We start from the raw sequence: 26,252 nt of genomic DNA on the forward strand, positions 1-26,252 counted from the left end.
TTAATTCGTTCCGGAGGTCCATACTTAAGCTGAAACTGTTCTTAACCTGAAGCACCACTTTAGCTAATGGGGCCTCCTGCTGCTGCCACACTGCCGGAGCACGATTTCTGTTCTCATCCTGAAGCAAAGTTCTTAACCTGAAGCACTATTTCTGGGTTAGAAGAGTCTGTAACCTGAAGCGTATGTAACCCAAGGTACCACTGTATATCCAAAGCACAAGGGTTACGGGTAGCAGCAAAATCTTAGCAACTCAGTAGCAGGAATTTGAAGACAAAGTTGTGTGTCTTTAAAAGTTATCTCCGGTGAAATATGAAGCCATTGCCACCCTGAAGTTAAAATATTGTGAAATTTCACATAGATAATGCAAATATATAGTACTCTTATCCTCTTCTGTGGTCAATGTCTGCATACCCATAGCTGCCTGTGGCTCTTCACTGAGGTTGCCCTATCTCTTCTCCCCGCTAGATAACCTAAAGGAAGCACACTTGGCACAAGCCAAAGGGCAAACTGTGAAACAATGCCTGTACCAGCAGTGCAAGACCAACAGAGGCAGAGGTGGGTTAAATATTAAGATATTATCCCAGGCTACAAAAAGCAGTATCCTCAAAGTAGTGGAAAGTTAAGTCCTCCTGGAACACACTGGAATCACACTAAGAGTGGGATTCATGGTGGGAACAGATGGAAATTTAATGACTGGTCAAAAATGAGGGACATTCTGAAACTGTTTGGAAAATCAAGGCTGAAGAACATGCAGGCAGCCTCAACAGATTCAGGAGGCTTCACACAAGCACCTTCTATAATTTGAGGTCAATGAGGACCTACCACACTCATCACCACTTGCATATTTATTTAACAATGGCCAGTTGCTCTTCAGTCATGTGCCTAGCTGCACGACAATACAGAGCCATCAATAAAATGTTGCCATAAGCTTTTAATGGATGTGAATGACCACATATCTTCCATATTATTACTTTTGTTACATATTTAGCATTCCCAAAATGCCTGTTAAACAGCCACTCCAGTTTGTCTTAGATATAACCTGTTGCTCTTTTGCCCTCTTCAACCAAGATATTTGATTCAGCATAGATAACTACAAGTATTGCAATGTATTGTACTTTAGACATTATTCGTTTCCCTTATGTTTATGCATGTAAAAGGTATTGAGCTTTACAATGTCCATGTCCCAACATGCCTACAAAAGTACTTTCAGGACCCACCCAAAAATATTAGCTGAAACTTGTCTATAAAAGACTCGGCCATGACACATAAATTAGGTCTTCAGGCACAGAGAAAGGAAGAACTGCCTACAAACTTTCCTTACAGTGCAATCCTACTCAGAAGTCCTACTTAATTCAATGGGACTTACTTCCAGGTAAGTGTAGTTAGGAATGAAGTATTATTTTGTGTGTCCTTCAAATAAGGCAGGAACCTTAAAGGGGAACACAGTAATAACTGCACTTCTGAACCTCTTTGTAAATACAGTGGTACCTCGGGTTAAGTACTTAATTCGTTCCGGAGGTCCGTTCTTAACCTGAAACTGTTCTTAACCTGAAGCACCACTTTAGCTAATGGGGCCTTCTGCTGCTGCCACGCTGCCGGAGCACGATTTCTGTTCTCATCCTGAAGCAAAGTCTTTAACCTGAGGTACTATTTCTGGGTTAGCGGAGTCTGTAACCTGAAGCGTATGTAACCTGAAGCGTATGTAACCCGAGGTACCACTGTATATCTTAGGGCCTAACTAGATATTGTTAGTGGTTAGTAATGTTGTGCATAGTTTGACATAAATAATCAGTGCAAGGCTAAATCAGATTGGAACAATGGCATGGGGAGAAAAGCTCCCATTGGTGGGTATTTATGTATTAAAACTCGTGCATGCCAAAGCTAGCCACACAACTAACATCAAGCCTAGCCTGGCCTGTCCAGTCACATAACATGGAAACAATGCTTAAAATAAAATAAAAAATATTATCTTTACAAAGCAGCACAGGAATAGTTCAGGCATTCTCACTTTCTACTTTATGTGCAACAACCCCTCCCAGATACAGCAGTGTACCACTTCCTCAACAATTTAGGTACCTTTTTATAGCAAATGTTGGCCTGACTGCCTTATGGAGAAGAGCGGGGGGGGGGGGGAGGGAATAGGGCTATAACTCTGACCATAGGCATTTAAAATCCTGGATGAAGTAACGTGCCCTTAATTTAAAACAAACATGCTTAGGATCATACATAAGATTAACAGAAAACGGGTCACTTAGTGCAGGGATGCTTAGCTAAGCAGCCTTCCAAGGTTTTCTGACCAGAAAAACCCCCTTCAGTTCCCACCTATCACCTCTTTTTGCCTCTCATTTTATGAAACTTGAGAAATGGAACACACGTAAATGAGATTATCTCTGCTGCTGCTCACCCTCTCCTTCAAGACGAAAAGGGGAATCCATCAATCAATCAAACACAGAAAAGAATAGTCGATACAACCTCGACGCTGGGTATGAACTGACTGAAAAAGGGACTTCGTCCCAGCCAGACAGGACAACCAGGGGACATTTCACCGAAAGGTAAAAAACAGTGATAACAGTTGAACTTTTTTTTTTGGGGGGGGGGGTAAGGAGGCGGGTAAGGGCTGCATGTGGTGCATCCTGGCCGGCGAGTCAAGCAACTGACATAAAAAAGTTCTCTTCAACCGAGGAAGGGAGAGAAGCGACACGCAAACCTTCATGGAGGGGATGTGCACCTGGCTTCAACGGGGCAGGTGAGGCGTTATTCCGTTTTTATTCGGTGGGGGTTTCCCTCTCCCCAACCCCCTATCCCGCTTCCCGGCCCCCTCACACGCCCTCGCCACCTTCTCCCCGCGCCGCTCGCCATTCACACGAGACACGCGGGTCTCAGCCTCGACACGTGAAGGGGGAAAGGAAAGCGGCTGGCGCGGGGGGGGGGGTGTCGGGGAGGCCGCTGCGACGCCGGTCCCAAGCCCGCGTGACTCCTTCGGGTCACCGTGACCGGGACGAGGGGGGGGGGGACGCGGCCCGACCGACCGACCGACCGACCGCGTCTCCACACACCGCCATCTCCACACACGCGCGCTCGCGCCCGCCCGCTCTCTTCACTCACCGTCCAGCCACGCGCTCTGCAGACCCGGCGCCTCGCCTGCCCGCCTCCTCTCCTCAGGCTCTCTCTCTCGCGCTGTGTGCGTCACGTGCCCGCGCGCGCGCCCGCTCTCCTACACAACGGGCGCCAAGCACGCCGGCGAGGACCCGGATGTGCACCAGGAAAATAAGATCGCGTTGGGGAGAGGGGGGAGAATAGGAAAGCGCCGCCGGAAGCGGAAGAAGCGCGGAGGACGAATGGGGTAACACCCCGCCGCCTGGGTGCTTCTGGTTGAGGGGGGGGGGACACGGATAGGTTCCCCGGAGCCTCGTTTGGCGCGGATAAGAGCTTGGGGTGGTTTATTTGTATAAATAAAATAATAAAATAATTTATTTGTTTATTATTATTATTATTATTATTTATTTCCATCCAACAAACCTAGACAGCATCCTAAAAAGCAGAGACATCACCTTGCCGACAAAGATCAGTATAGTCAAAGCTATGGTTTTCCCAGTAGTGATGTATGGAAGTGAGAGCTGGACCATAAAGAAGGCTGATCTCCGAAGAATGGATGCTTTTGAATTATGGTGCTGGAGGAGACTCTTGAGAATCCCATGGACTGCAAGAAGATCAAACCTATCCATTCTGAAGGAAATCAGCCCTGAGGGCTCACTGGAAGGACAGATCCTGAAGCTGAGGCTCCAATACTTTGGCCACCTCATGAGAAGAGAAGACTCCCTGGAAAAGATTTCATTCTCTTTATTCAGCTCATAGTGGTGAGGAGGAATGGAAGTTCCCCCAGAATGTCTGCTTTATATACATTATTTACACAATGGGCCCCACGTGATTGGCTAATTCCGGGATTCTCCTGTAGGCCAATCAGGTTGCAGATTCACTTCCACCTGGAGCTGGATTGGGTGGTTCCTGTGGACCAGTCAGACGGCTGCATTCTGGATCCTATTGTTCTAGGACCAATCAGACTGCTGCATTTTGGATCCTATTGTTCTAGGACCAGTCAGACTGCTGCATTTTGGATCCTATTGTTCTAGGACCAATCAGACTGCTGCATTTTGGATCCTATTCAACTCAGTACAAAACATGTTGGGAAAGATGGAGGGCACAGGGAGAAGGGGACAACAGAGGACGAGATGGTTGGACAGTGTTCTCGAAGCTACGAACATGAGTTTGACCAAACTGCAGGAGGCAGTGGAAGACAGGAGTGCCGGGCATGCTCTGGTCCATGGGGTCACGAAGAGTCGGACACAACTGAACAACATTATTATTGTGCCTCTAGGCATGTGTGACTAGCGCTTCCTGTGTTGGGCACACGCTGCCCTTGGGCCAGAAGCGAAAGCTGCCCGTAGAGATCCACCATGTGGCGTGGTCCATGCTCTTTCTAAAAGTCTTTCTTCTGTGGCAGTCCCTCATAGCCAAGTAAGATTGTCTTCCATAGACACAGTTTTCACAATGAGTCCATAAGTGACTGTGGAGGCCAATTCTGCATCTACACGTCCTTCCAGTGTGGGGACATTGTTTTCTGGGTGGGAGTTGTTCACAGTGTGGATTTGACAAGCATGCCTCCCTCTTAGCACATTTCTTCCTTGCGTCCTGAGTTCAAGTGTCTTCAAAGCCCACGACACCTTTGGTAAAGGCTGTTCTCCAACTGGAGCACTCGCAGGCCAGCGTTCCCCAATTGCTGGTGTTTATACTACATTTTCAAAGATTTGCCTTGAGAGAGTCTTTAAACCTCTTTTGTTGACCACCAGCATTACGCTTTCCATTTTTAAGTTCGCAATAGAGTACAGTGGTACCTCGGGTTACAAACACCTCGGGTTACAAACACCTCGGGTTACAGACTCCACTAACCCAGAAGTAGTACCTCTGGTCAAGAACTTTACCTCAGGATTAGAACAGAAATCGTGCGCCAGTGGCACACCGGCAGCGGGAAGCCCCATTAGGTAAAGTGGTACCTCAGGTTAAGAACAGTATCAGGTTAAGAACGGACCTCCGGAACAAATTAAGTTCGTAACCAGAGGTACCACTGTAGTTGCTTTGGAAGATGATAATCAGGCATCTGCACATGACCAGTCCAACGAAGTTGATGTTGAAGAATCATTGCTTCAACACTGGTGATCTTTGCTTCTTCCAGTACACTGGTATTAGTTCGCCTGTCTTCCCAAGTGATATACTGCCGATGCTCAACAGGTGGTCCCATGCTGGTTCTTTAGGAAGCAAACTCGGGCTGCTGCTGCCTCTTCCGAAGGGGCAGCTTGCTGCAGACTTGGGAAGGTTCCCCTGAGCAACGAGACCATCTCTGTGGTGAGCTGGTAGCCCTGTTTTGCTTTCAGAGGAATTGCTTCAGGGCCGCCTGAGAAAAGCCTCCCAGGGTAAGGCAGCGCTTCCACAACGCTCCCTTGTTGCTGCGTGTGCACGCAGGACTGCCTCCTCTTTGCTTCTTTTAGTTTCTCACCTATGCATTTTAAATAGGTTAAAAAGTTATATAACTTTGGTTGCAGATACTGTACAGTACTGGGCAAGCTTGATAGTTGTGAAGAAGAAGAAGCAGCTTTGTTTACTAAAGTAAAGTATGCTAAATTTGATCTCTCTGGCATCAGAAAACTTTCTGGTGTAAATGTCCCACATTTGCATAGGAATTCCCCCCCCCCCCCGAAAAACCGGTATCACTGCCAAAAAAAGAGTTGAGAAACTTTTACAAAGTACAGATTTCACTAGAGATTAAAAAGGTAAAGGGACCCATGACTGTTAAGTCCAGTCACGAACGGCTCTGGAGTTGAGGCGCTCATCTCGCTTTACTGGCCAGGGGAGCCGACGTTTGTCCACAGACAGTTTTTCTGGGTCATGTGGCCAGCATAACTAAGCCGCTTCTGGCAAAACCAGAGCAGCGCACGGAAACGCCGTTTACCTTCCTGCCCAAGCAGTTCCTATTTATCTACTTGTACTTTGAGGTGCTTTTGAACTGCTAAGTTGGCAGGAGCAGGGACCAAACAACGGGAGCTCACCCCGTCGCGGGAATTTTAACCGCCAACCTTCTGATCAGCAAGCCTTAGGCTCTGTGGTTTAGACCACAGCGCCACCCACATCCGTCACTAGAGATTAGGTCTGATAAATAATTCTTTACGTGCCAGCTAATAAAATAAAAAAATGTGCATCCTTATAAGAAATGTATTTTAAAACTTACATGCATGTTACCCATCAAAATGCTGTTAGCTCAGGAAAAATAAGCTTCACACAGACCCAACTTTAAATGCATTTTACTGTTAAAAATAAAATACAAAAACATTTTATACACTGAAAGTACGGGAGCATTTTGCAAGGGCAAGTGTACAGCTGCTACCCAGGGCACAATAGTACCAGACAGTCCAATGGAAGTGATACATTATATTACAATAATACTATGTAGTTGTATATTCACAAGTGATACACTAGGGCAGGCATTGGCAAACTCGGCCCTCCAGATGTTTTAGAACTACAACTCCCATCATCCCTAGCCAACAGGACCAGTGGTCAGGGATGATGGCAGTTGTAGTCCCAAAAACATCTGCAGGGCCGAGTTTGCCTATGCCTGCACTAGGGCGTACTTGGGTTCCTCATACACATACAGCATAAGAAATTCACTTGATTCACTTTCCTTTTTGTTGTTACTACACAATCACTGAAGTCGTTACAGCCAAGATTGGCAAGCGCCAAGCTCCCACGATATAGCACCCAGAAATGCAGATGTGGGGATAACTTTTATATCTACAAAAAGCTGCCCCAACATGATGTGAACATCAGCCCTTAATCTGCTCATCTGATTGATTACACTTGTTGAAATAGAAAGCTCATCCCCACTAGTCTGTGCTGCAAATGTAGGAAATCTGCAAAGAATCACAAAGAGGGGTCGTGGTGATATAATAAGAGACCAAATCCCAAGTATAGAAGGATGGACTACTGAACTCCATCTGCAGTCCAAATAGGAAACTCTTTGAATAGTTGTCTCACTACAGCCAAAGCATTAACTTTCACGCCAGAAATGCTATTGGAAGTGGAAGGGAGAATAAGGAACTTTGGCTGTGATCAGATACTTGAGCACATTACTTTCCTAGAAGTTTTTTATGCACAGGGCAGCAGTTCAGGAGACGTGGGGCATAAACAAAAAAAAATTGACAAGTGTTGGAAATGGCTATTTAACACTAGACAGGAATTTGTTAATCTGCTCTTTTTATTATTGACCATAATTGGGAAAGTCACCACCTACTTAGGGATGCAATTCATTGTTTAATTCATCACATGTTTATGTTTTCAAACCTGCCTAGAGCAAATTTTTTCCCATTTCTTCAAATATTTATGAGTACCTACATATAAATTATTTGCATCACCTAATCACTCCATAATTCCACCTTAATCCGTTTTGTCTGACATATTTGCAAATACATTTATAACTGACCATTAAAGGTGGATCTGGATTCCAAGCAGTTCTGGCTGTAATCGCTAAGAACAGTTTTATTACCTTGTGCTCCAGCTATGGAACCCTCTTTGTAACAGTGCCACATTAAAGTGCCATTTAACAACCCAATAAGAAAATGTGCTCACCCCATAAAGAATTGCAGCTTTGCTACTGACTTAGTCAAATGGGCATTTCTCCAGAAACATTTTAAGTTTATTTTACTTCTAATTAGGACCACAGACTACCCAGGCACAACTGCCTAAACAGCTTAATTCCACTGAGTTCAATGGTCCTAAGTAATTTTAACTGGAAGTATCCTGGCTTAAAAAAAAAAAGCAGCTGCAACAACAATGGAACTTAACAAGATTAAAGAAAACACCAGGAAGACAAGTAAAACAGGTTAAAAAAAAATATTCATGCCCTCCACCTGAAAATAAGTGACTTCCTTAACTACTTATTGTTTTATCCACCACTGCTTAAACCAGGTCAAAAAGGAAAATTTGTACATTCTAATATTTTTATCTTTTCATCTATATTCTATAACCCAAACAGGACATTTGGTATTTATTGTGAGCCTATAAGTATATATTCTGTTTTCTGCCAGCACCAACTACTTTATTAACCGCACTGGGGCACATCAAATGTCATGTGCCATTCTCATCCCTTCTGAATGGGAATAGCTGTGATACCCACACTGAACGTCCCAGCAGCCCTGCTTTAACTTTATCTACTCCTATTTTTACTGGAAATCATTTGTAATGCAAACTGGGAAACAGGACCAATATGTATCAGCCATGTTAATTTTCCCAATTTCAGAAAATGCTCGCTGTACATTTACATACGTCTTCTCAAGGCAATAATTACGAATACAAATCACTATACTATTCAAGTCGCATTGAAAATGACTACATCCCAAACTTTCCGTCATCCTCTCAGCTTCAGAGCTTCCAGACTTCATTCCACCAATAGCTGTACACTATCAGTCTGCTTCTGCGGTTGCTGCTGGTGATCATATTTCCTTGCTAGAAAAATAAACACATTTCGATATATTAGACTGCAATTCTAAATGTATTATTAATAATAATAATAATAATATTTATACCCTGCCCTCCCCAGCCAAGACCGGGCTCAGGGCGGCTAACAACCAATAATAAAAACAAGTTGATTAAAATACAATTTAAAAAACAAGATTAAAATACAACATTAAAACATTAGGATGCAACCTCTTCACAGGAGGAGAAAGGAAAAAGAAAGGGGGAGGGAATCAAACTGATTCTAAACCAAAGGCCAGGTGGAACAACTCTGTCTTACAGGCCCTGCGGAAAGAAATCAGATCCTGCCGGGCCCTGGTCTCATGAGGCAGAGTGTTCCACCAGGCCCCCGGGGCCAGTGTTGAGAAGGCCCTGGCTCTGGTTGAGGCTAATCTAACTTCCTTAGGGCCCGGGACCTCTAGGGTGTTGCTATTTATGGATCTTAAGATCCTCCGTGGGGCATACCAGGAGAGGCGGTATTACTAGAAACTAAGCCCTACTGAACTCAGTGGGACTTGCTTCCAAGTAAACATACAGGGAATTGTTAAATTCCTATTGTAAGATTCTGCCCCTCCTCAAAAAAACAGCAACAACATGTAGTTACTTCAAACCCATTGTTTATCTGTTAGCTAACAAACTAATTCAGCACAATACACATTCAGCAAATTCCAATGCACACATTTTAGGATAAAAATTTGCCTTCTGTCACGAGTGCAAAATGTCCACATTTAATAGTAATTGTTACTGGCACATCATTTAGCGATTTAAAGTCATAGAAGCGATCGATGTAAGCACATGTCCAACAATGGCAGGCAGTAAGAAGTTGCAAAATCACACCCCCAACCTGCAAACAAAGTTTGATACTAAGGTTATACATGGAATGATGAGTTATTTTTCAGAGGGTTTTTTTGGAAGGAAAAGTTGGGGATGTAATGGGACACTGTCAGTAAGAAAAATCACTCGCAAACGAGAAACCCATTGTAATCCTGCAACCTAGATTTTGTAAACTGGTTTTACATCCCTAGAATAAAAAATGGGAAGCTTGACAAAAAGGCCAAGAGTAGCCCCCCCCCAAAAAAAAAACCATGTCGCTCTCTATCGCAGGGAAAACTGAACACTGGCCAACTTCTTGTTTTGTATTTTGTGTTTGGCTTTGAGCAAACCTTTGTGCACATCAGTCTCGCAGGTATTCCTTTTGTTTTCATTATGCTGAATGGAGTACCTCCTTTGGAGAGTACCTGGACCATGATTTCAAAGGATAAACACTGTCATCCTATATACTAACATCAAACCAAAGCAACACCAAAACAGAGAGGTATCAAGCAGTCTTGGGGTCTGCAGAAGTACAAAAAAAAAGCATTTTTCTCGCAAAAGTCAACACTGAGCATCTGTTAGGGCAGGGGTGGGGTGGAGTGGCTGGACACATGAAATCCCATGGAGGAATTATCCTAAAAAAAAGCATGGCTGGCTGGCCCCCTGAACAGCACCCTGCAACATTGACTTGCAAGTCCCACTTGTACACCTACTTGTTTCTGATCTAGGCTGGCTGCTGTAGAACCGGCTGAGAGGGACTGAAAGAGACTTAAGGGCCTCGGACGTGATAGACCCAGGCTGAGAATTGATAGACTGAAAGACAATTTTTGGAGATCAAAACCGGGGAAGGGGGGGGGAATTTTGGAATCCAAAGGGGCATAATTATATGTTTTTATTGGATAGGTTGTTTGGTAATAATTCTAAAAATTGGGAAACTCGTGAAAGGGAACTTGGGTCGACCTTAGAAAAAGGGGTAAATGTTATGTATTAAAATGAGGTTTAGAAGTTTAAATTCGGTTAATTAAGACGATTTAAGTAAAATGTTAATAAGGGATAATTTGGGGATAAGAACTTGCTGAGTTAATTATTGGAATAGGGATGCAAGAAGGGGAGGTGGGGGAAGTCTGGGAAAGTGGTTAAGAAATTAAGATTTTAAAATTATACCTGTTATGTGTGTGTTGTGTCTGTATGTTTTTGTGTTTGTCTAAAAAATTTTTTTGAAAACCCTAATAAAAATTTTGTAAAAAAAAAAAACAGAAACGTACTGGGAGCCTACCGATGGAGTATACCTACCAATAGAGTACATCTCTAGCTGCTGCCGTAGACGAATTTTTTTCACACTATCATAAAAGTTTGGCTCAGGTGGTACTTCTACAGCAGGAGGTAGCGTAAAAATCCTCATGATCTTCCTTTTATTTCTAAAATCCAAAAGGACAAGCAACATGTAAACAATAAAGTAATAAATAATAAAGTGTCATATCATGTCTCCTCCGGTTGTAAGCGGCAAGATAATCTGCAGAACCATGAAATTTGTGCTTGCTTGGGACATTTATTAGACGACCGTAGCACAAGAATTAGCCTGTTCCTTTAGGCAGCAAGTCTTACCACCACTGCAGGATACCACCACTATCCCCTTCAGAGACTATGTTTATTATTATTATTATTATTATTATTATTATTATTATTATGTAAGACCACCAGGCTGGCCCCACTCTAAACGTCCCTGTTTGCTCCACCCCATCCTTCCAAATGCACTTCACGCCATTATCACAACTGCCTTTTTACACATTATTTGCCTGTGCCATAAAAACGTATTCAAAGCTTAAAAGAAAAAACCCCACACAAAATGACTCGAGAAAAATCCACACACCCCTACTTCGAAAACACGCAAAGCAAAAAAAAAATATGAAACACTTAAGCAGATTCACGCCACCTCGACTTCCCAAGTGCCCGAGCGGGCTTCCTTTTGGCTGGCGCCAGAAAGAGCGCAGGGCAGGCACCCTGCTGGATCTCAAGTGGTGGGGAGTTCCAAAAGGCGGACGCCGCCACGCTAAAGGTGGTGGGGAGGGTTTCCAACAGTGCGCAGCGGGCGTCTCTGCAGGTGCCCTGCTGGATCTCAAGTGGCGGGGAGTTCCAAAGGGCAGGCGCCACCACGCTAAAGGCTGTGGCGGGTTCCCAACCTTGCGCAGTGTGGCAGGGAGTGCCGAAGGGCAGGCACCGCCACACTGAAGGCAGTGGGGGGGGTTCCCAACCGTGCGCAGTGGGCCTCTCTGCAGGCGCCCTGCTGGATCTCAAGTGACGGGGAGTTCCGAAGGGCAGGCGCTGCCACGCTAAATGCGATGGGGGGGGTTCCCAACAGTGCGCAGTGGGTGTCTCTGCAGGCGCCCTGCTGGATCTCAAGTGGCGGAGAGTTCCGAAGGGCAGGCACCGCCACGCTAAAGGCGTCTCTGCAGGGGCCCTGCTGGATCTCCAGTGGCGGGGAGTTCCGAAGGGCAGGCTGCAGTGCCGCCGACCTATATTGGCACCGAAAGAGAGATGGGGGAAGCCCACCTGCGCGCGTACACCAGCAGAGCCAGGCTGGCCAACACGGCCAGCAGGTAGACGTTGGTGGCCTCGTTCCAAGCCTCGTGCACCGAGTAGTCCATGGGGGCCGCGGCTGCGGCGGCCGCGCCCCCGCCGCCCCCGCTCTCGCCCAGCACGCGCGCACCGGCCATGGGTGAGAATCCGGCGCACAGCGCAGCGCGGGGGGAGATGCGCCCGCAGCCGGGCAGGGAAACAGGGAGGAAGAGGCCGGCGCCTGATGTCACGTCCTGCGGAAAGAGCCCTGGATTTGCAAAGAAAGGCGATTGCAATGCCATCGCGCGCCGCCGCTGGCTTCCGGGTGGCTTTGGACGGAGGTTTGCAAAGCGCCTTTTTGGCGCACGCAGTGCCGGATTTGCGTATAAGCTAAACAACCTATAGCTTAGGGCCCCAGTCTCTTGGGGGGGGGAAATTATTTTAAAAAATTTATTGAGTTTTGATAATACGAAAAGGAAAAAAAATCCAACACAATACCAATACATAGACACACAAAAATAAACCACTATTTACAGACTTCCCATCACCACACCCCATGACTCCCCTCCACAACTCCTCGACTTCCTCATATGTTATATTCAATGCTATCGTTGCAATCCTTAGGTTTTTGATTTCATCTCTTCATAACGTGCCTTATTCATGTTATCTTTCCCACTTTACTCCTTTAGTCTAAGCATATCAGCCTGTTCTTTTTTGAACAGTGTTTATCCATGTATTCTTCAAAACATTTGGGGGCCCCAAAAATTTTTACAGGGGAAAATAACTCCAATCTCCAGAAGAATACTAATAAAGGGGAAAAAGGGATGATGGATTATTAAAATGACCTAACAGTCAGTGGGTAGTTATTATTTCCAATATCTTTGGGTTAAAATCTTTTTATATGCAAGACACAAGATCTACCCACCAGGGAAGAATGGCAGATGAAGCTGATGGACTACATGGAACTGGCGGAAATGACTGGCAGAATCCGAGACCAGGGAGAAGAGTTGGTGGAAGAAGATTGGAAAAAATTTAAAGTATGTTTACAAAAACATTGCAAAATTAATGAATGTTAGAAGGATGCTGGAATGAAGCTATATGGTTTTAGCACAAATGTAATAAAGAATTAAGTAAAAGCTGATTGATAATGGGCAAAAATGAAAAAAAAAGGTTAGACCGTTAAGATAAACTATAGAACAAAAATTGAGAAAGATGGAAAGAATTTGCTGAAATAGTGAATTGAACTAGCATACAAAAAAGGGAGGTGTGAGGAGGTCGATGAAACAAGTAAATGAAAGGTAAAGATATGGAATATTGGATGTGTGTTTTAGTGTCTTTGTTACTTTTTGCTGTATTGTTGTATTGTTTTTTATGTTTTTTTCTTTTTATGTATTGTAATGTATGTTCTGTTAAATTTTTTATTGTTTTTCTTTTTTCTGTAATCTTTAAACTTTTAATAAATATCATTTTATTTAAAAAAAATAATCTTTTTATATGCAAGTAAGCCCGAAGACCTTATTCTGCATATATTGTGTTTAAGATTAGGAATCTCTGATTTATAGAATGGGGATGATAAAGATAACATGTAACCTTAAATAGGTAATATGGGAGAGTATACAGTGGTGGCCTCCGGCTTCTTCCTAAAACACCCCCAAATGTGGCAAAGGGGTGCAATGCTCCTCACTGCCAGAGAGGCCGAGATTCAGTGCTGACCACCAATCATGGCTCAGCCAGGAGAGCCTGACTCTTAACCTCAGGGTCGTGGTTCGAAGCCCCACTTTGGTTGAAAGATTCCTGCATTGCAGGCGGATGGATTGTCCTTGTGTCCCTCCGAGCTCTACAATCCTGTGATGCTAAAGGAAGAATGAAGAGCCTAAGCTCTGCCACAAGCTCCATAGTGGTGGCAGTACCCCTTCTGCTCTGCTTTCGTTGGGACTCCTAAGCGGTGGACATACTATCAAAGGCTCATTGGCATGGATAGCCAAGGCCATCGCTACCAACAACGCTCTTTGGAAAACAGGACAGTGGATGGGAAAGGCCTCCTTAGAGGACAGTGCAGTAAACTGGGTGCAGATAGTACAGACAGTCAGAATTGGCCCTTGGATGCACATCTGATTAAACCTGTGGGGCCTGATTCAGCCAAGTGAAAGGAAAGCGGAAGGCTGCTTCTGTGGGGAAAGGGATGGGCAGGGAGACAAAGAGCCCACCCTCTTCTTCTTCTGCAAGGGGAATAACTAACAATAAAGGAGCAAAACACAGAGAGTGAATTTTTCACAGCTCCACAGTTGTTGTTGTTGTTGTTGTTTGAGTTTATTTATTGAACTATTTAAGCATGCAAAATAGGGCACGGATGTAAGGGTTGACGGGTCCAAGTAGGCATGATGGGAGCAACAGTATTTGTTCTTTAGTTGTGTCTGCCACATTTACATGTGAGGAAGCCAGAATCTAGCAGCAATCCAACAGAATCAGAAATCTAGCCACTACAGTCTGCATTGGTGACACACATCTAAAGAAGCAGGTAAGTTTTGGCACTTTGAAGTCAGTGGTTTTTATTCAAACAATGTTCCCAGTTGCGCCTCAGCTGTGTCATAGCTACGGGAAACTGCCAAGAATAGACCCACATTCCATGTCATTCTGGCCTCCTTCAGGAGAAAGAGGGAAATATAAACTCAGTAAATAAAATAATTATAAGTGAGTGTCCGGCTTGCAGACGTTCTTTGGAAGCCAAGCATCTCACACGGCTTCCTTCTGAGTGCAGGAAGCTCCTGCAGCCATCAGAAGCCATCCCTTCCCTCCCCCCCCCTTCTAGAACCTGCCACTCTCAACCAACTCTCAACCGCCTCCCCACCAACATTCAGACTCTCAAGGAAGGAGAGTTGCTTTCAAGTCTGCTGTACTGCTTTCCAAACCTGACCCTGCTCTACTGCTCCGCAATGAGTGAGCTTCGCAAAGGTGAGAACCTGGAACCCCATAGGATTATAGAATTGTAGAATTGGGAGGGACCCCGAGGGTCATCTAGACCAACCCCCTGCAACGCAAGAATCTCAGCTCAAGCATCCATGGCAGATGGCCATCCCACCTCTGCTGAAAAACCTCCAAGGAAGGAGAATCTACTGCCCACTGAGGGATTTCTTCCCACTGTCAAACAGCTCTTGCTGTCAGAAAGTTCCTCCTGAAGTTGAGTCGGAACCTCCTTTATTGTAGCTTGAAGCCATGGCTTCAGGTCCTGAGGGCTTCTGGAGCAGGAGAAAACAAGCTTCCTCCCTCCTCTCTGTGACGGCCCTTGAGATATTGAGAGGGCTGCATGGTGTGGCTCTCATATCCATGTCCTGAGGGACAGAGAGCAAAACATCTCTCTCTCTCCCCTTTCTCCATCCCAGGCAGAATTGCAAGGGGTCAGTGCATCTGGCTGGTAAGGAGATGGTCAGAGTTTGGAGCCCAGCCAGGGCTGGCAGTGGGCAGGATATTTTCTGTTGTCAATTACTGGTTGGTAACTTCCTCTGTTTTTATTTTCCTTTCTGTCTCACAGGTTCTCAGGCACGAAGGCAGAAGCAGAAGCAAATATCCCTGGACATTGTGGTATGTTAATCCCTTGGGGAATTCGTTTCCCACATATTTATTTATTTATATTTCTATACCGCTTTATATTTTTAATAAAAATCTCAAAGCGGTTTACAGCATAATAAATCAACAAAACAATAAAACAATAGTTGGGCGATGTCCCTCCGGCCTCAGGAGGAGCCTCCTCAGTAGGGCTGGCTGGTGGGTCTGGGCCTCGCCCCCCCAGGCCAGGTGGAAAGGGCCTTGCAGGGAGTGGCCTTCACCCTCCCACCTGCCCCCTAGGTCCCTCCGCTGGCTGGCCGCCCCCTGATGTGGCTGGGGGGAGAGACAATATGGAGGGCGATCTGCCCCCGGAAGAAAATCTTTGGGGAGGGCCCACGGGACCCCTGTCCCCTAGAGTGGATGCCTATGGCAGGAGAGTAAAATGTCCTTCTTCCTTTGCAGGGCCGTGGTTTGGAAGCGCCAGTCAGGGCTCTGGCCAAGCAGCAGCCCAGCGGTGCCACGTCCCAAACCAACATCTTCAGGTATGCTGTGCCCTTCTTTGGCAGGAGTGGGGCAGTCTGAGGATGGCACGGCCGGTGCCCTCACACTGGGCTATTGCCTCATAAGAAAAGGTTTTTAATAGAGGGTGAATTGAATGGGTGGAGGGTTGGAGGAGAGGCAGAAAGAAGAGCTCATTTGTCCGTGGCTAGGGGGCGCGATCTGGACGGTTCTCCAGGGGCGCAAGATCACCCAGCTACGGCTCTGCCTACAGGGCGCCCTTGACATTTGAGAGCCCAAAGTTGGCCCTTGGTTGGGCACAGTTCCAGATTAAAACCTGTGGAGACCCCTAGGCAGTCAAAATATCCCTGGGCTCCTTGCAAATCATATCCTGATACGTTTTTGATTTTAGCAACCAACAATAATTAATAGGCAAAACAAACAGGACTTATTCTGATCCGTTGTTGCCTGTCCATTGAATAATCTGGCTCTGGTGGAGATCAATCCCAGAATTCGCCCTGTCTCCCCCAATCATACTAACTGAGCTTGTTTCTTCCTTAGGCGAGAGGCCGGCCAGAGCAAAGGGGGAAAGGCTCCCAGCTCAGGTAAGTGGAAATGCCAACTGAGTGCCCCATATTCTAGGAATGCTTCCTTTCCTTGTCCCCCACCCTCATGCCCCAGACTAGGGCTAGCATGGCAGGGAGCCAGGCGCCTGCTCATGTTTCTTTTTTCTTTGCAGTGTGGGAGCCTTTCCCCAACACGTATTTTGTTCTGGCCAAATCCCTGGAGAGACGTGGCAAACATCAGGTACGAGGGCAGAGGGAATGAAGGGATCTTTGTGGAACATGTTTTGGGAGTCCTAGAAACACTCTCCCCACCTGTGGCTTCCATTCTCATGTGACGTCCTTCTTCCTCCACAGGGCCACGCCTCCAGGGATGAGGCTCCAGCGCCGGCTCCCGGAATGAAGACCCGAACAACATCCCGGCGGTTCCCGGCTGTCGTCCCTCGCGGCGCGTCCCCACTGCCCCTCCTCCATACGGGCATGGCTCCATCCCGGCCTGGTTTGGCACAGAAGCAGCAGCCAAAGTTTCCTCCCATTAAAACAGCTTCTCAGGTGAGGGAGGAGACTTTGGCTGTTGCTTCTGTGCTAGGCCGGTCGGATGCCCGTACGGTGGAGAAGTGGGGAGCCCTGATAAGATCAGGTAAGTGGAAATGCCCCTTCCCAGGTCCCCCACCCTCCTGCCCCAGACTGGGGCTAGCGTGGCTGGGAGACAGGCACCTTTTGATGTCTCTGTTTCCTTTGCAGCGAGGGAGAAGTTCAGCCGTGGAACCGCCGCATTCCTCCGGGAGGGACTGGAGCCCAGACGACGGCCTCTCGCCCCTGAGGTAATGGGACAGGGGGGAGGAGGGGGGCCCTAGGAAACACACAAGGAGGGCCTGCAGGATCAGGCCAAGGGCCCGTCTGGTCCAGCCTCCTCTTCTCCCAGGGGCCACCCAGATGCCACTGAGAAAGCAGCCAACAGGATTCGAGCCCAAGAAGCAGTGCTTCAAAGATCCCTTCTTTCTTGCAGGATCTCGATCGTGCACCGCTGTGGCTGCTGCCCAAGCCTCCCCCCAAAAGACCAGGTAAGAGAAAGGGAACCTTTGCATGGGGCGGGGAGAAGGTTGGGGGCCTTCCTACAGGGGTTTCTTCACTACATCTCCCATTGTCCTTGACGACTGTCCTTTCCCCCTTCTTTTTTTTATACAAAAACACAGGTTGAGGCGAATTCCAGAGCGTTTGGATCTCAGCTGAAGGACTGTATTCCGGTTTCTGATTTGTCAGCTGCTGAAGCATTTGAAAGCTGTGATGTGATAAATAGAGGCTTTACAAATGTGAAGAGCGAACTTTTCCCTGTTCATCCTTTGGACACACCGGATAATTTTGTTGTTGTTGTTGCTAAATCAAGATAAGATAAATTTTTCTACTCTGAGAAATATTCTGGGGCTGCATGCACCGCTGAAGCTGCAGATGGAATTCCAAGCAGTGAAGCTGCTCCAGCGTCTTCCTTTCCTTCCTAGTTCTAACTTGTCCCTGGATATCTGGAAAGGCAACTGTGACTGCACTGGTTTTGAAGATATTCTGAATGACCCGGCACAGAGTGAAGGAATGGGAGATCCTCATCTTTTGGTAGAACACAAACTTGGTTTCTTATAATGCGCACATCCTCCATCCTTCTGTTCATGAAAATATTTCTTACTTGTGTTCCTGTGGGTTCAAGTAAACCATATAAACAGTAGTTGTACAGCACTTGTTTTGATACACACCTTCCAGGCAGAGACTGCCCAGCTTATGTCCCTGATAATCAACACCTTTTACTCCAACAAGGAAATCTTTATGCAGGAGATCATTTCCAACGCCTCTGATGCACTGGACAAGATCCGTTATGAGAGTCTGACAGATCCCTCAAAGCTGGAAAGTGGCAAAGAGCTGAAGATAGATATCATTCCCAATCCCCATGATCGCACCCTCACCTTGGTGGACACCGGTATTGGCATGACAAAGGAAGACCTTATCAACAATCTGGGCACCATTGCGAAGTCGGGCACCAAAGCCTTCATGGAAGCCTTGCAGGCTGGTGCAGACATCTCCATGATTGGACAGTTCGGTGTGGGCTTTTACTCTGCTTACCTTGTGGCTGAGAAGGTTGTGGTTATCACCAAGCACAACGATGATGAACAGTATGCCTGGGAGTCATCTGCAGGCGGCTCCTTCACTGTCAAAACTGACCATGGCGAACCCATTGACCGTGGTACCAAAGTGATCTTGCACCTGAAGGAAGATCAGACTGAATACCTGGAGGAACGTCGCATCAAGGAAGTGGTGAAGAAGCACTCCCAGTTCATCGGCTACCCTATCACCCTCTATCTGGAGAAGGAGCGTGAGAAGGAAATCAGCGACGATGAGGCAGAAGAGGAAAAAGTGGAGAAGGAGGATGAAGAGGCAGCCCCCAAGGATGAGGAGGAGAAGCCCAAGATTGAAGATGTGGGCTCAGATGAAGAGGAGGAAGGTGGCAAGAGCAAGAAGAAGACCAAGAAGATCAAGGAAAAGTACATCGACCAGGAGGAACTGAACAAGACCAAGCCCATCTGGACCCGAAACCCTGATGACATCACTCAGGAGGAGTATGGCGAGTTCTACAAGAGCTTGACTAATGATTGGGAAGACCATCTGGCTGTTCAGCACTTCTCTGTGGAGGGGCAGTTGGAATTCCGGGCGCTTCTCTTCATCCCACGCCGGGCCCCATTGACCTCTTTGAGAACAAGAAGAAAAAGAACAACATCAAGCTCCATGTGAGGCGCGTCTCATTATGGACAGCTGTGATGAACTCATCCCAGTGTACCTGAACTTCATCCGGGGTGTAGTGGACTCCAAGGATCGGCCCCTGAACATCTCCCGTGAGATGCTGCAACAAAGCAAGATTCTCAAAGTGATTCGCAAGAACATCGTCAAGAAATGCCTGGAGCTTTTTGCAGAGCTGGCGGAGGACAAAGAAAACTACAAGAATTTCTACGAGGCCTTCTCCAAAAATCTCAAGCTGGGGATCCATGAGGACTCTACCAACAGGAAACGCCTGTCAGAACTGTTGCGGTATCACACTTCCCACTCCGGCGCCGAGATGAATTCCCTCTCCGAATATGTGTCCCGTATGAAGGAAAACCAGAAAAGCATCTCTTACATCACAGGTGAGAGCAAGGAGCAGGTGGCTAACTCTGCCTTTGTGGAGCGAGTGAGGAAACGTGGTTCTGAGGTGGTGTACATGACAGAGCCCCTTGATGAGTATAGCGTCCAGCAGCTGAAGGAATCTGATGGCAAGACCTTGGTGTCCGTCACCAAAGAAGGGCTGGAGCTGCCAGAGGATGAGGACGAGAAGAAGAAGATGGAGGAGAGCAAAGCCAAGTTTGAGAACCTTTGCAAACTCATGAAGGAAATCCTGGAGACGAAAGTTGAAAAGGTGACGGTCTCAAACAGGCTGGTCTCCTCGCCCTGCTGTATTGTCACCAGCACCTATGGCTGGACTGCCAACATGGAACGTATCATGAAGGCCCAGGCCTTGCGAGACAACTCCACCACGGGCTACATGATGGCCAAGAAGCACCTGGAGATCAGTCCTGACCACCCCATTGTAGAGACACTGCGTCAGAAGGCCGAGGCAGACAAGAACGACCAGGCCGTCCAGGACCTTGTGGTGCTGCTCTTGGAGACAGCACTGCTTTCCTCTGGCTTCTAAGGAGGATCCACAGACTCACTCCAACCGTATCTATAGGATGATCAAGCTGGGGCTCGGGATGGATGAAGATGAGGTTGCTGCTGAAGAGCCTAGTGCCGCTGTCTCTGAAGATATTCCCCCTCTGGAATATCTCTGCTGCTGAAGAGCCTAGTGCCGCTGTCTCTGAAGATATTCCCCCTCTGGAAGGATGCCTCACGCATGGAGGAGGTGGATTAAAGAGAGGGCGCTGACCTCCCCCTCTGTCTTGCCCCCATCCATTCCCTGCACCATCGCCTTGCTCAGGAAGGCTGGCTCCGGCAGTGCTCTGACATGCCTTCGTCAGCAGTCTCTCACTACCTTCCTGTAGAATTGGTAGCCAGTGTGACAAGGGGACTCCACACCTATCTGAGCTGTCTTTCTGCTTGTTTAGAAGAAATGCTGCTCCAGGGGAAAGGGACCGGCCCACTGGTTTGTGGTTTTCCCTCCCCCCATGCGGGTTTTATCCTTTTTCTGCTGGGCCACCAAGCATCCATCCTACCATAGCTGAGGTGAACACAGTGAATGTCCTCCCCACTAACAGAGCAGGGAGTTGACTCCTTGCCTCCCTCCCTCCCTCCCTGCTGCCCTTTGTCCTCAGAGAGCAGGGACCTGTACTCTTGTTGGCTGTTTGTATTTGGTTTGGTTTTGCTGGAATTAAAATAACAAAGAATGTGGTTTACCTTGATGAAAACAAGGCGCATTCAATGCTTCAATATATTACTTTCGTTCTGTGTTTACTGTCAGTACAAATGTCTTGTAATGGTCGCCTGTGGCTTCTAAAAGCAGGCCCTCCAACATTTCTCCAGTGAGAATACGGATGTCCCATTCCATAATGATAATTTTACTATTTATACCCTACCCATCTGATTGGGTTGCCCCCAGACACTCTGGGCAGCTTCCAACATATATAAAAACATAATAAAACATTAAACTTAAAAAAAAACACCTTTCCTATACAGGATTGTCTTCAGACAGCTCGGGGGTTGGATAACTCCATACCCTCCAACATCTCTCCAATGAAAATAGAGACATCCTAAGGAAAAGTGGGGCATTGTGGGATCAAATCAGAAACCGAGACGGCTTCTCCAAATTAGGGATTTGCCTGGAAAATAGGGACACTTGGAGGGTCTGTAAAAGCCATCAGCGTGTAGCAGGAGCCACACCCCAGGAAAGGCTTTGACCAGCCAGCTAAAGCAAGTGAGGGTAACCAATGGCTCTCAAACCCTCAGAGAGTTAATACAGAGACAGGCTCTGGTGGATTGAGCAGAGGAGACCAGTTGTGGTTCCAATGGTCTGCAGGTACTGTAGAGGGAAGTGAGGGGCAGCGGGGGCTTGTCAGCCTGGCAAGGCAGCCCATCTCAGAGAAGGAAAACCCTGATTTTAAATCTCCACTGCATGCATGTATGTGTGTTGCATATATGATGGAAATCTTTAAACGGCTCCCAATACTGGTGTCGCCTCAAATCTAGTTTTATTTTTTAGGGAGACATGTCTCAAATTAGTTCTATGCCTTCTACTGACGCGGGTGGCGCTGTGGTCTAAACCACTGGGACTCTTGGGCTTGCCGATTGGAAGGTTGGCGGTTCGAATCCCCTGCGACGGGGTGAGGTCCCATTCCTCTGTCCCAGCTCCTGCCAACCTAGCAGTTCAAAAGCACACCAGTGCAAGTAGATAAATGGGTATCACTGCGGTGGGAAGGTAAATGGCATTTCCGTGTGCTTTGGTTTCTGTCACGGTGTCCCGTTGCGCCAGAAGCGGTTTAGTCCTGCTGGCCACATGACCTGGAAAACTCTGTGGACAAACGCCGGCTCCCTTGGCCTGAAAGCGAGATGAGCACCACAACCCCATAGTTGCCTTTGACTGGACTTAACCATCCAGGGGTCCTTCGCCTTTTTTTCTAATGCCTCCTACGATATCAACTTCCAGTAAAGTTTTCCAGTTTTTGAGGCTTCATCAATTCTTTCCACAGTATGTTCCTCCTATCTCTCAAGAGTGAGGAAGTAATAGAATTGTGGGGACATGATCTCTTGTTTCCGGATAGTGGGTGAACAACTCTGGGCATTTGTTGTTTGGAATAAATTACATTGTAGATTAGAGGTAAGAATTAATAAATACGTATTATATGCAATTATGCTTCATTCATCCATAATAGCATATACTTAAGGGTATTGCTTAATCTACTTTTGGAAAACCGTAAACAAGCAAAATTGTAAACAGCAAATTAAACACTGACTCATTACTTTTCCGCGGTCTTCAACTGGAAAGTTCTCAGGGAAAGTTTCTCAAGAACAATACACTTGCTTCCAATTGCCATACCTGTGCTTCCTTTCCTGAAAGGGGGGGGGGAGAGAGAGAGAGTTAAATGATGTAAGGAAACTATAAATATCAGTTAGACATAATAATACTTCATTAAAACACACCAAGGAAACACCATAATGTTGTGGGAACCACTAAACAAAGTTTCCTATTTCTTTCACACACAGTGTTTGAAATGGTGAACTGAAAGTTGACTTACTCGAGTAAATTAGAGTAGAATGGGGCTTAATTTTAGCAAGGTTACAGAGATCATTTTGCCAAAAGAACATCGCTGTTCTCAAGGGAGATCCAGGGAGGAAACAAACCCTCGTGGAGTCATATTCCGGAGCCTCTTTTATTCCTGCGGCACTGAGAATGTCTACGTGAGATTAGTTCTTAAGTATAGAAAATGCAATGCAGTATACTAATAGAGTTTAAAATTAAGGATGTGGACCTGTGGGAATTACAGATATGGCCAAGTAATGTGGCATGTGATAGACTGGTGCAGGAATCAAATAGGGTCCCCCTGGACAACTCTGTCCCTCTGAGGGATTCTGTGTGACACACACACTGCCAGCTAAGGGTTTTTCCACACTTCTGTTTGCCCCATGGTTTCTAGACATGTTTCTAGGCAAGCAGTTTTCTGCTTTTCCCCTTGCCCTCTTCCTTTCTAGGGAGTTCTTTAGCTCTAAACTGGAGCAAACATCCAACTGGAGAAAACCCGAATGGCTATTTGTTCCAAATGAGCACTAAAGAGCTGTGGTTTTTTCCCCCAAGGGGGGAAAGCCCTAAGAAGTGTGAGAAAAGTGAAATCTCTGGAAACGAAAAAAGGAATCAAAGCAGTAACAACAAAGAAGTTTCCTAAATTCACTCAGACATTACCGTTCCTGCAGTTGTGCCATCCAAAACAAGACATTTCTCACACAGCACGTGCTTGTCATATGGAATTTGATGGCACAAAATGCTGTATAACCCAGAAGGTTATACAGATTGTTGGGAGAATGGTACAGCCAGTGCCGGATTTACATATAAGCTAGACAAGCTATAGCTTAGGGTCCCACTCTCTTGCCCCCCCCCCAAAAGGGGGGGGCTGGACATGCATTTCCAAAATATAAGATATAAAAAACAAATAAAATAAAACCTACATACAGCAACAGTGTTTTGTGTTGTGTCTGTCCATAAATTACCATATAGCATACATTCAACACAAAAAATAGTGACTATTTGTTGTTGACAAACAACAGCTGGACATATAAAGGGCCCCATTATCTTCAAGAGCTTAGGGCCTCATCAAACCTAAATCCGGCCCTGGGTACAGCTATTAGCCCTGAAATCCTGCCCTAAATCTAAACCTAAACCTAAACCTAAACCTAGTTCCAGCCCTGGGTACAACTATTAGCCCTGAAATCCTGCCCTAAATCTAAACCTAAATCTAAACCTAAACCTAGTTCCAGCCCTGGGTACAGCTATTAACCCTGAAATCCTGCCCTAAACCTGAACCTAAATCTAAATCTAAACCTAAACCTAAATCCGGCCCTGGGTACAGCTATTAGCCCTGAACATGGAACCTTCCAGGAGGGAAAGGATTGCTGATTTCTTACCCTGCTTGTATACTTCCCCAAAGCATTCTCCACTGGAAAGACGACGTTCTAGATCAGGGATTACTATTGTTATTTGTTGAATTATTATTTATTGAATTTATATATCGCCCTATACCTGGAGGTCTCAGGGCGGTTCTGTGCTGTCTGGGACTGATCAGAGTACTGATCTGGAGAGTACCACACTGGCTAACCCTACCTCAGTGGACCTTTGGTTTTTTTATATATAAATATTTTATTAAGTTTTCACAATAAAAAATCATTCAAGAAAATATGCAAAAACAAAAAACAATACAAAATCACAAAAAACAATACAATACAAAAATACAAACATTGAACACATCAAAAGAAAAAGAAAAAAGAGATAAAAACACATATAATAACAAAAAACAAAAATTCCCTCTTTCTTAATTTCTCATCTTCAATTAACTTATTTTCCCGACTTCATCACGTCTCCCATTCTTGTATCCCTTTTTAGAAATTAATTCAGCAAATTCATATCCAATTAATTTATCTGTTATTAATCCAATCTTACATTTTACTTTGTTGCTAAAGCCCCTGCGATTCATTTCAATGTCCTCAACATTCAAAAATTTTACAATATTTCTGCAAATAAATTTTAAATTTCTTCCAATCTTCCTCCACCGACTCCTCTCCCTGGTCTCGGATTCTGCCAGTCATTTCCACCATCTCCATATAATCTATTAGTTGCATCTGCCAATCTTCCAAGGTGGGTAGATCTTGTGTCTTCCAATGCTTTGCGATGAGAATTCTTGCTGCTGCTGTAGCATACATAAAAAAAGGTTCTATCCTTCTTTAACACCGATTGGTCCACTATGCCCAGGAGGAAGGCCTCTGGTTTCTTCGGGAAAGTATATTTAAGTACCTTTTTCAGTTCATTATATATCATTTCCCAGAAGGCCTTGATCCTTGGGCACGCTCAGTGGACCTTTGATCTGAGGATCAGGGGTCAGCAAACTTTTCCAGCAGGGGACCAGTCCACTGTCCCTCAGACCTTGTGGGGGGCCGGACTATATATTTTTTTTTGGGGGGGGGGAATGAATGAATTCCTATGCCCCACAAATAACCCAGAGATGCATTTTAAATAAAAGCACACATTCTACTCGTGTAAAAACATGCTGATTCCCAGACCATCCGCGGGCTGGATTTAGAAAGCAATTGGGCCGGATCCTTAGTTTACCTATCCATGCTCTGATACAACTCAGTCTTTAGTCACAAGGTACTGCCCTTCTTTCAACATTTACAAATAAAACATTATATACAAACCATGTTGAAAAGGGTGGTTATGGCCAGAAATGTAGCAGCTTTTGAAAAATTATTTTTTCTCTAGCGGTACCTTTGCACATATACAGTGGTGCCCCGCAAGACGAACGCCTCGCGAGACGAAAAACTCGCAAAACGAAAGGTTTTTTCGTTTTCGAGTTGCCTCGCAAGATGAATTTCCCTATGGGCTTGCTTCGCAAAACGAAGCTTGCCCCGCAAGCTCTGGGGACAGCGGGTCTTCCCTGCTGTCCCCGGACCTCTTTTGAAGCAAGGGGCGTTGGGGAGATCGCTTCTCCCCGCCACCCCTTGCTTCAAAAGAGGTCCGGGGACAGCGGGAAGTGCAGCACTTCTTCCCCGCTGTCCCCGGACCTCTTTTGAAGCAAGGGGCGGTGGGGAGAAACGATCTTCTCCCCGCAGCCCCTTGCTTCAAAAGAGGGGACAGAGGGGAAGGCGCGCGGCGCTTCCCCTCTGTCCCCGGACGGTCTCCATAGGAACGCATTGATTGATTTTCAATGCATTCCTATGGGAAACCGTGCTTCGCAAGACGAGAAACTCGCAAGAAGAAAAAACTTGCGGAACGAATTAATTTCGTCTTGCGAGGCACCACTGTATAGTGGAACTGTGTTAAGATTTAATATTTCTAAATGAGAATCGTTGAGGAAATCAGCAAAATAGCAGGTGCCAATTTACATTTTAGGCCCTTTGGAAATGCTGGACAATATACAAAACAGCAGATTCCTCCAAGTTCTTTGGTCTCTCATATCATAGAATCATAGAATCCTAGAGTTGGAAGAGACCACAAGGGCCATCGAGTCC

The 26,252-nt window shown here is 46.1% G+C and overlaps 3 protein-coding genes, 2 long non-coding RNA genes and 1 pseudogene across 7 annotated transcripts in view; 3 read left to right on the forward strand and 3 right to left on the reverse strand.

The window, feature by feature from the left end:
* Window positions 1-3,168, reverse strand: part of SLC20A2 (solute carrier family 20 member 2) — a 92,832-nt gene extending 89,664 nt beyond the window's left edge. Inside the window, exon 1 of one of the 2 annotated variants that reach the window (XM_081166382.1) lies at window positions 3,106-3,168. The gene's annotated coding sequence lies outside the window, so the exon portion shown is untranslated. Of the gene's footprint in view, window positions 1-2,728; window positions 2,751-3,105 lie in introns of those variants that run through there. The other variant, XM_081166383.1, reaches the window with a different exon arrangement.
* LOC308571460 lies at window positions 585-14,696 on the forward strand. The gene is made up of 3 exons (XR_014001458.1): window positions 585-2,552; window positions 2,687-2,746; window positions 14,337-14,696. It is a non-coding gene; the product is annotated as an uncharacterized lncRNA (long non-coding RNA).
* SMIM19 (small integral membrane protein 19) lies at window positions 6,338-12,245 on the reverse strand. Its single transcript, XM_081166973.1, has 3 exons — window positions 11,923-12,245; window positions 10,666-10,790; window positions 6,338-8,550 (listed from the first exon to the last, which is right to left on the reverse strand). The coding sequence occupies exons 1-3, from the start codon at window positions 12,228-12,230 to the stop codon at window positions 8,483-8,485; spliced, it is 501 nt and encodes a 166-aa protein (XP_081023099.1). The 5' UTR covers window positions 12,231-12,245; the 3' UTR covers window positions 6,338-8,482.
* Window positions 14,697-14,888: 192 nt separating the features above from the next.
* Window positions 14,889-18,413, forward strand: LOC308572563 (uncharacterized protein). Its single transcript, XM_081168728.1, is given in 8 exon segments — window positions 14,889-15,507; window positions 15,934-16,013; window positions 16,531-16,574; window positions 16,709-16,776; window positions 16,890-17,356; window positions 17,542-17,596; window positions 17,729-17,899; window positions 17,901-18,413. Coding segments are annotated over 8 exon segments (1,311 nt in total). The 5' UTR covers window positions 14,889-15,348; the 3' UTR covers window positions 18,168-18,413.
* LOC308572562 (heat shock protein HSP 90-beta pseudogene) lies at window positions 17,753-20,938 on the forward strand (annotated as a pseudogene). Its single transcript, XR_014013386.1, has 2 exons — window positions 17,753-17,771; window positions 18,338-20,938. The product of XR_014013386.1 is annotated as a heat shock protein HSP 90-beta pseudogene (transcript).
* Window positions 20,939-23,098: 2,160 nt separating this feature from the next.
* LOC308571604 lies at window positions 23,099-25,320 on the reverse strand. Its single transcript, XR_014001548.1, has 3 exons — window positions 25,102-25,320; window positions 23,981-24,361; window positions 23,099-23,912 (listed from the first exon to the last, which is right to left on the reverse strand). It is a non-coding gene; the product is annotated as an uncharacterized lncRNA (long non-coding RNA).
* Window positions 25,321-26,252: the final 932 nt, after the last annotated feature.

Source organism: Podarcis bocagei (assembly GCF_964188305.1).
Source record: "Podarcis bocagei genome assembly, chromosome: 13".
NCBI classification, from domain to species: Eukaryota; Metazoa; Chordata; class Lepidosauria; order Squamata; family Lacertidae; genus Podarcis; species Podarcis bocagei.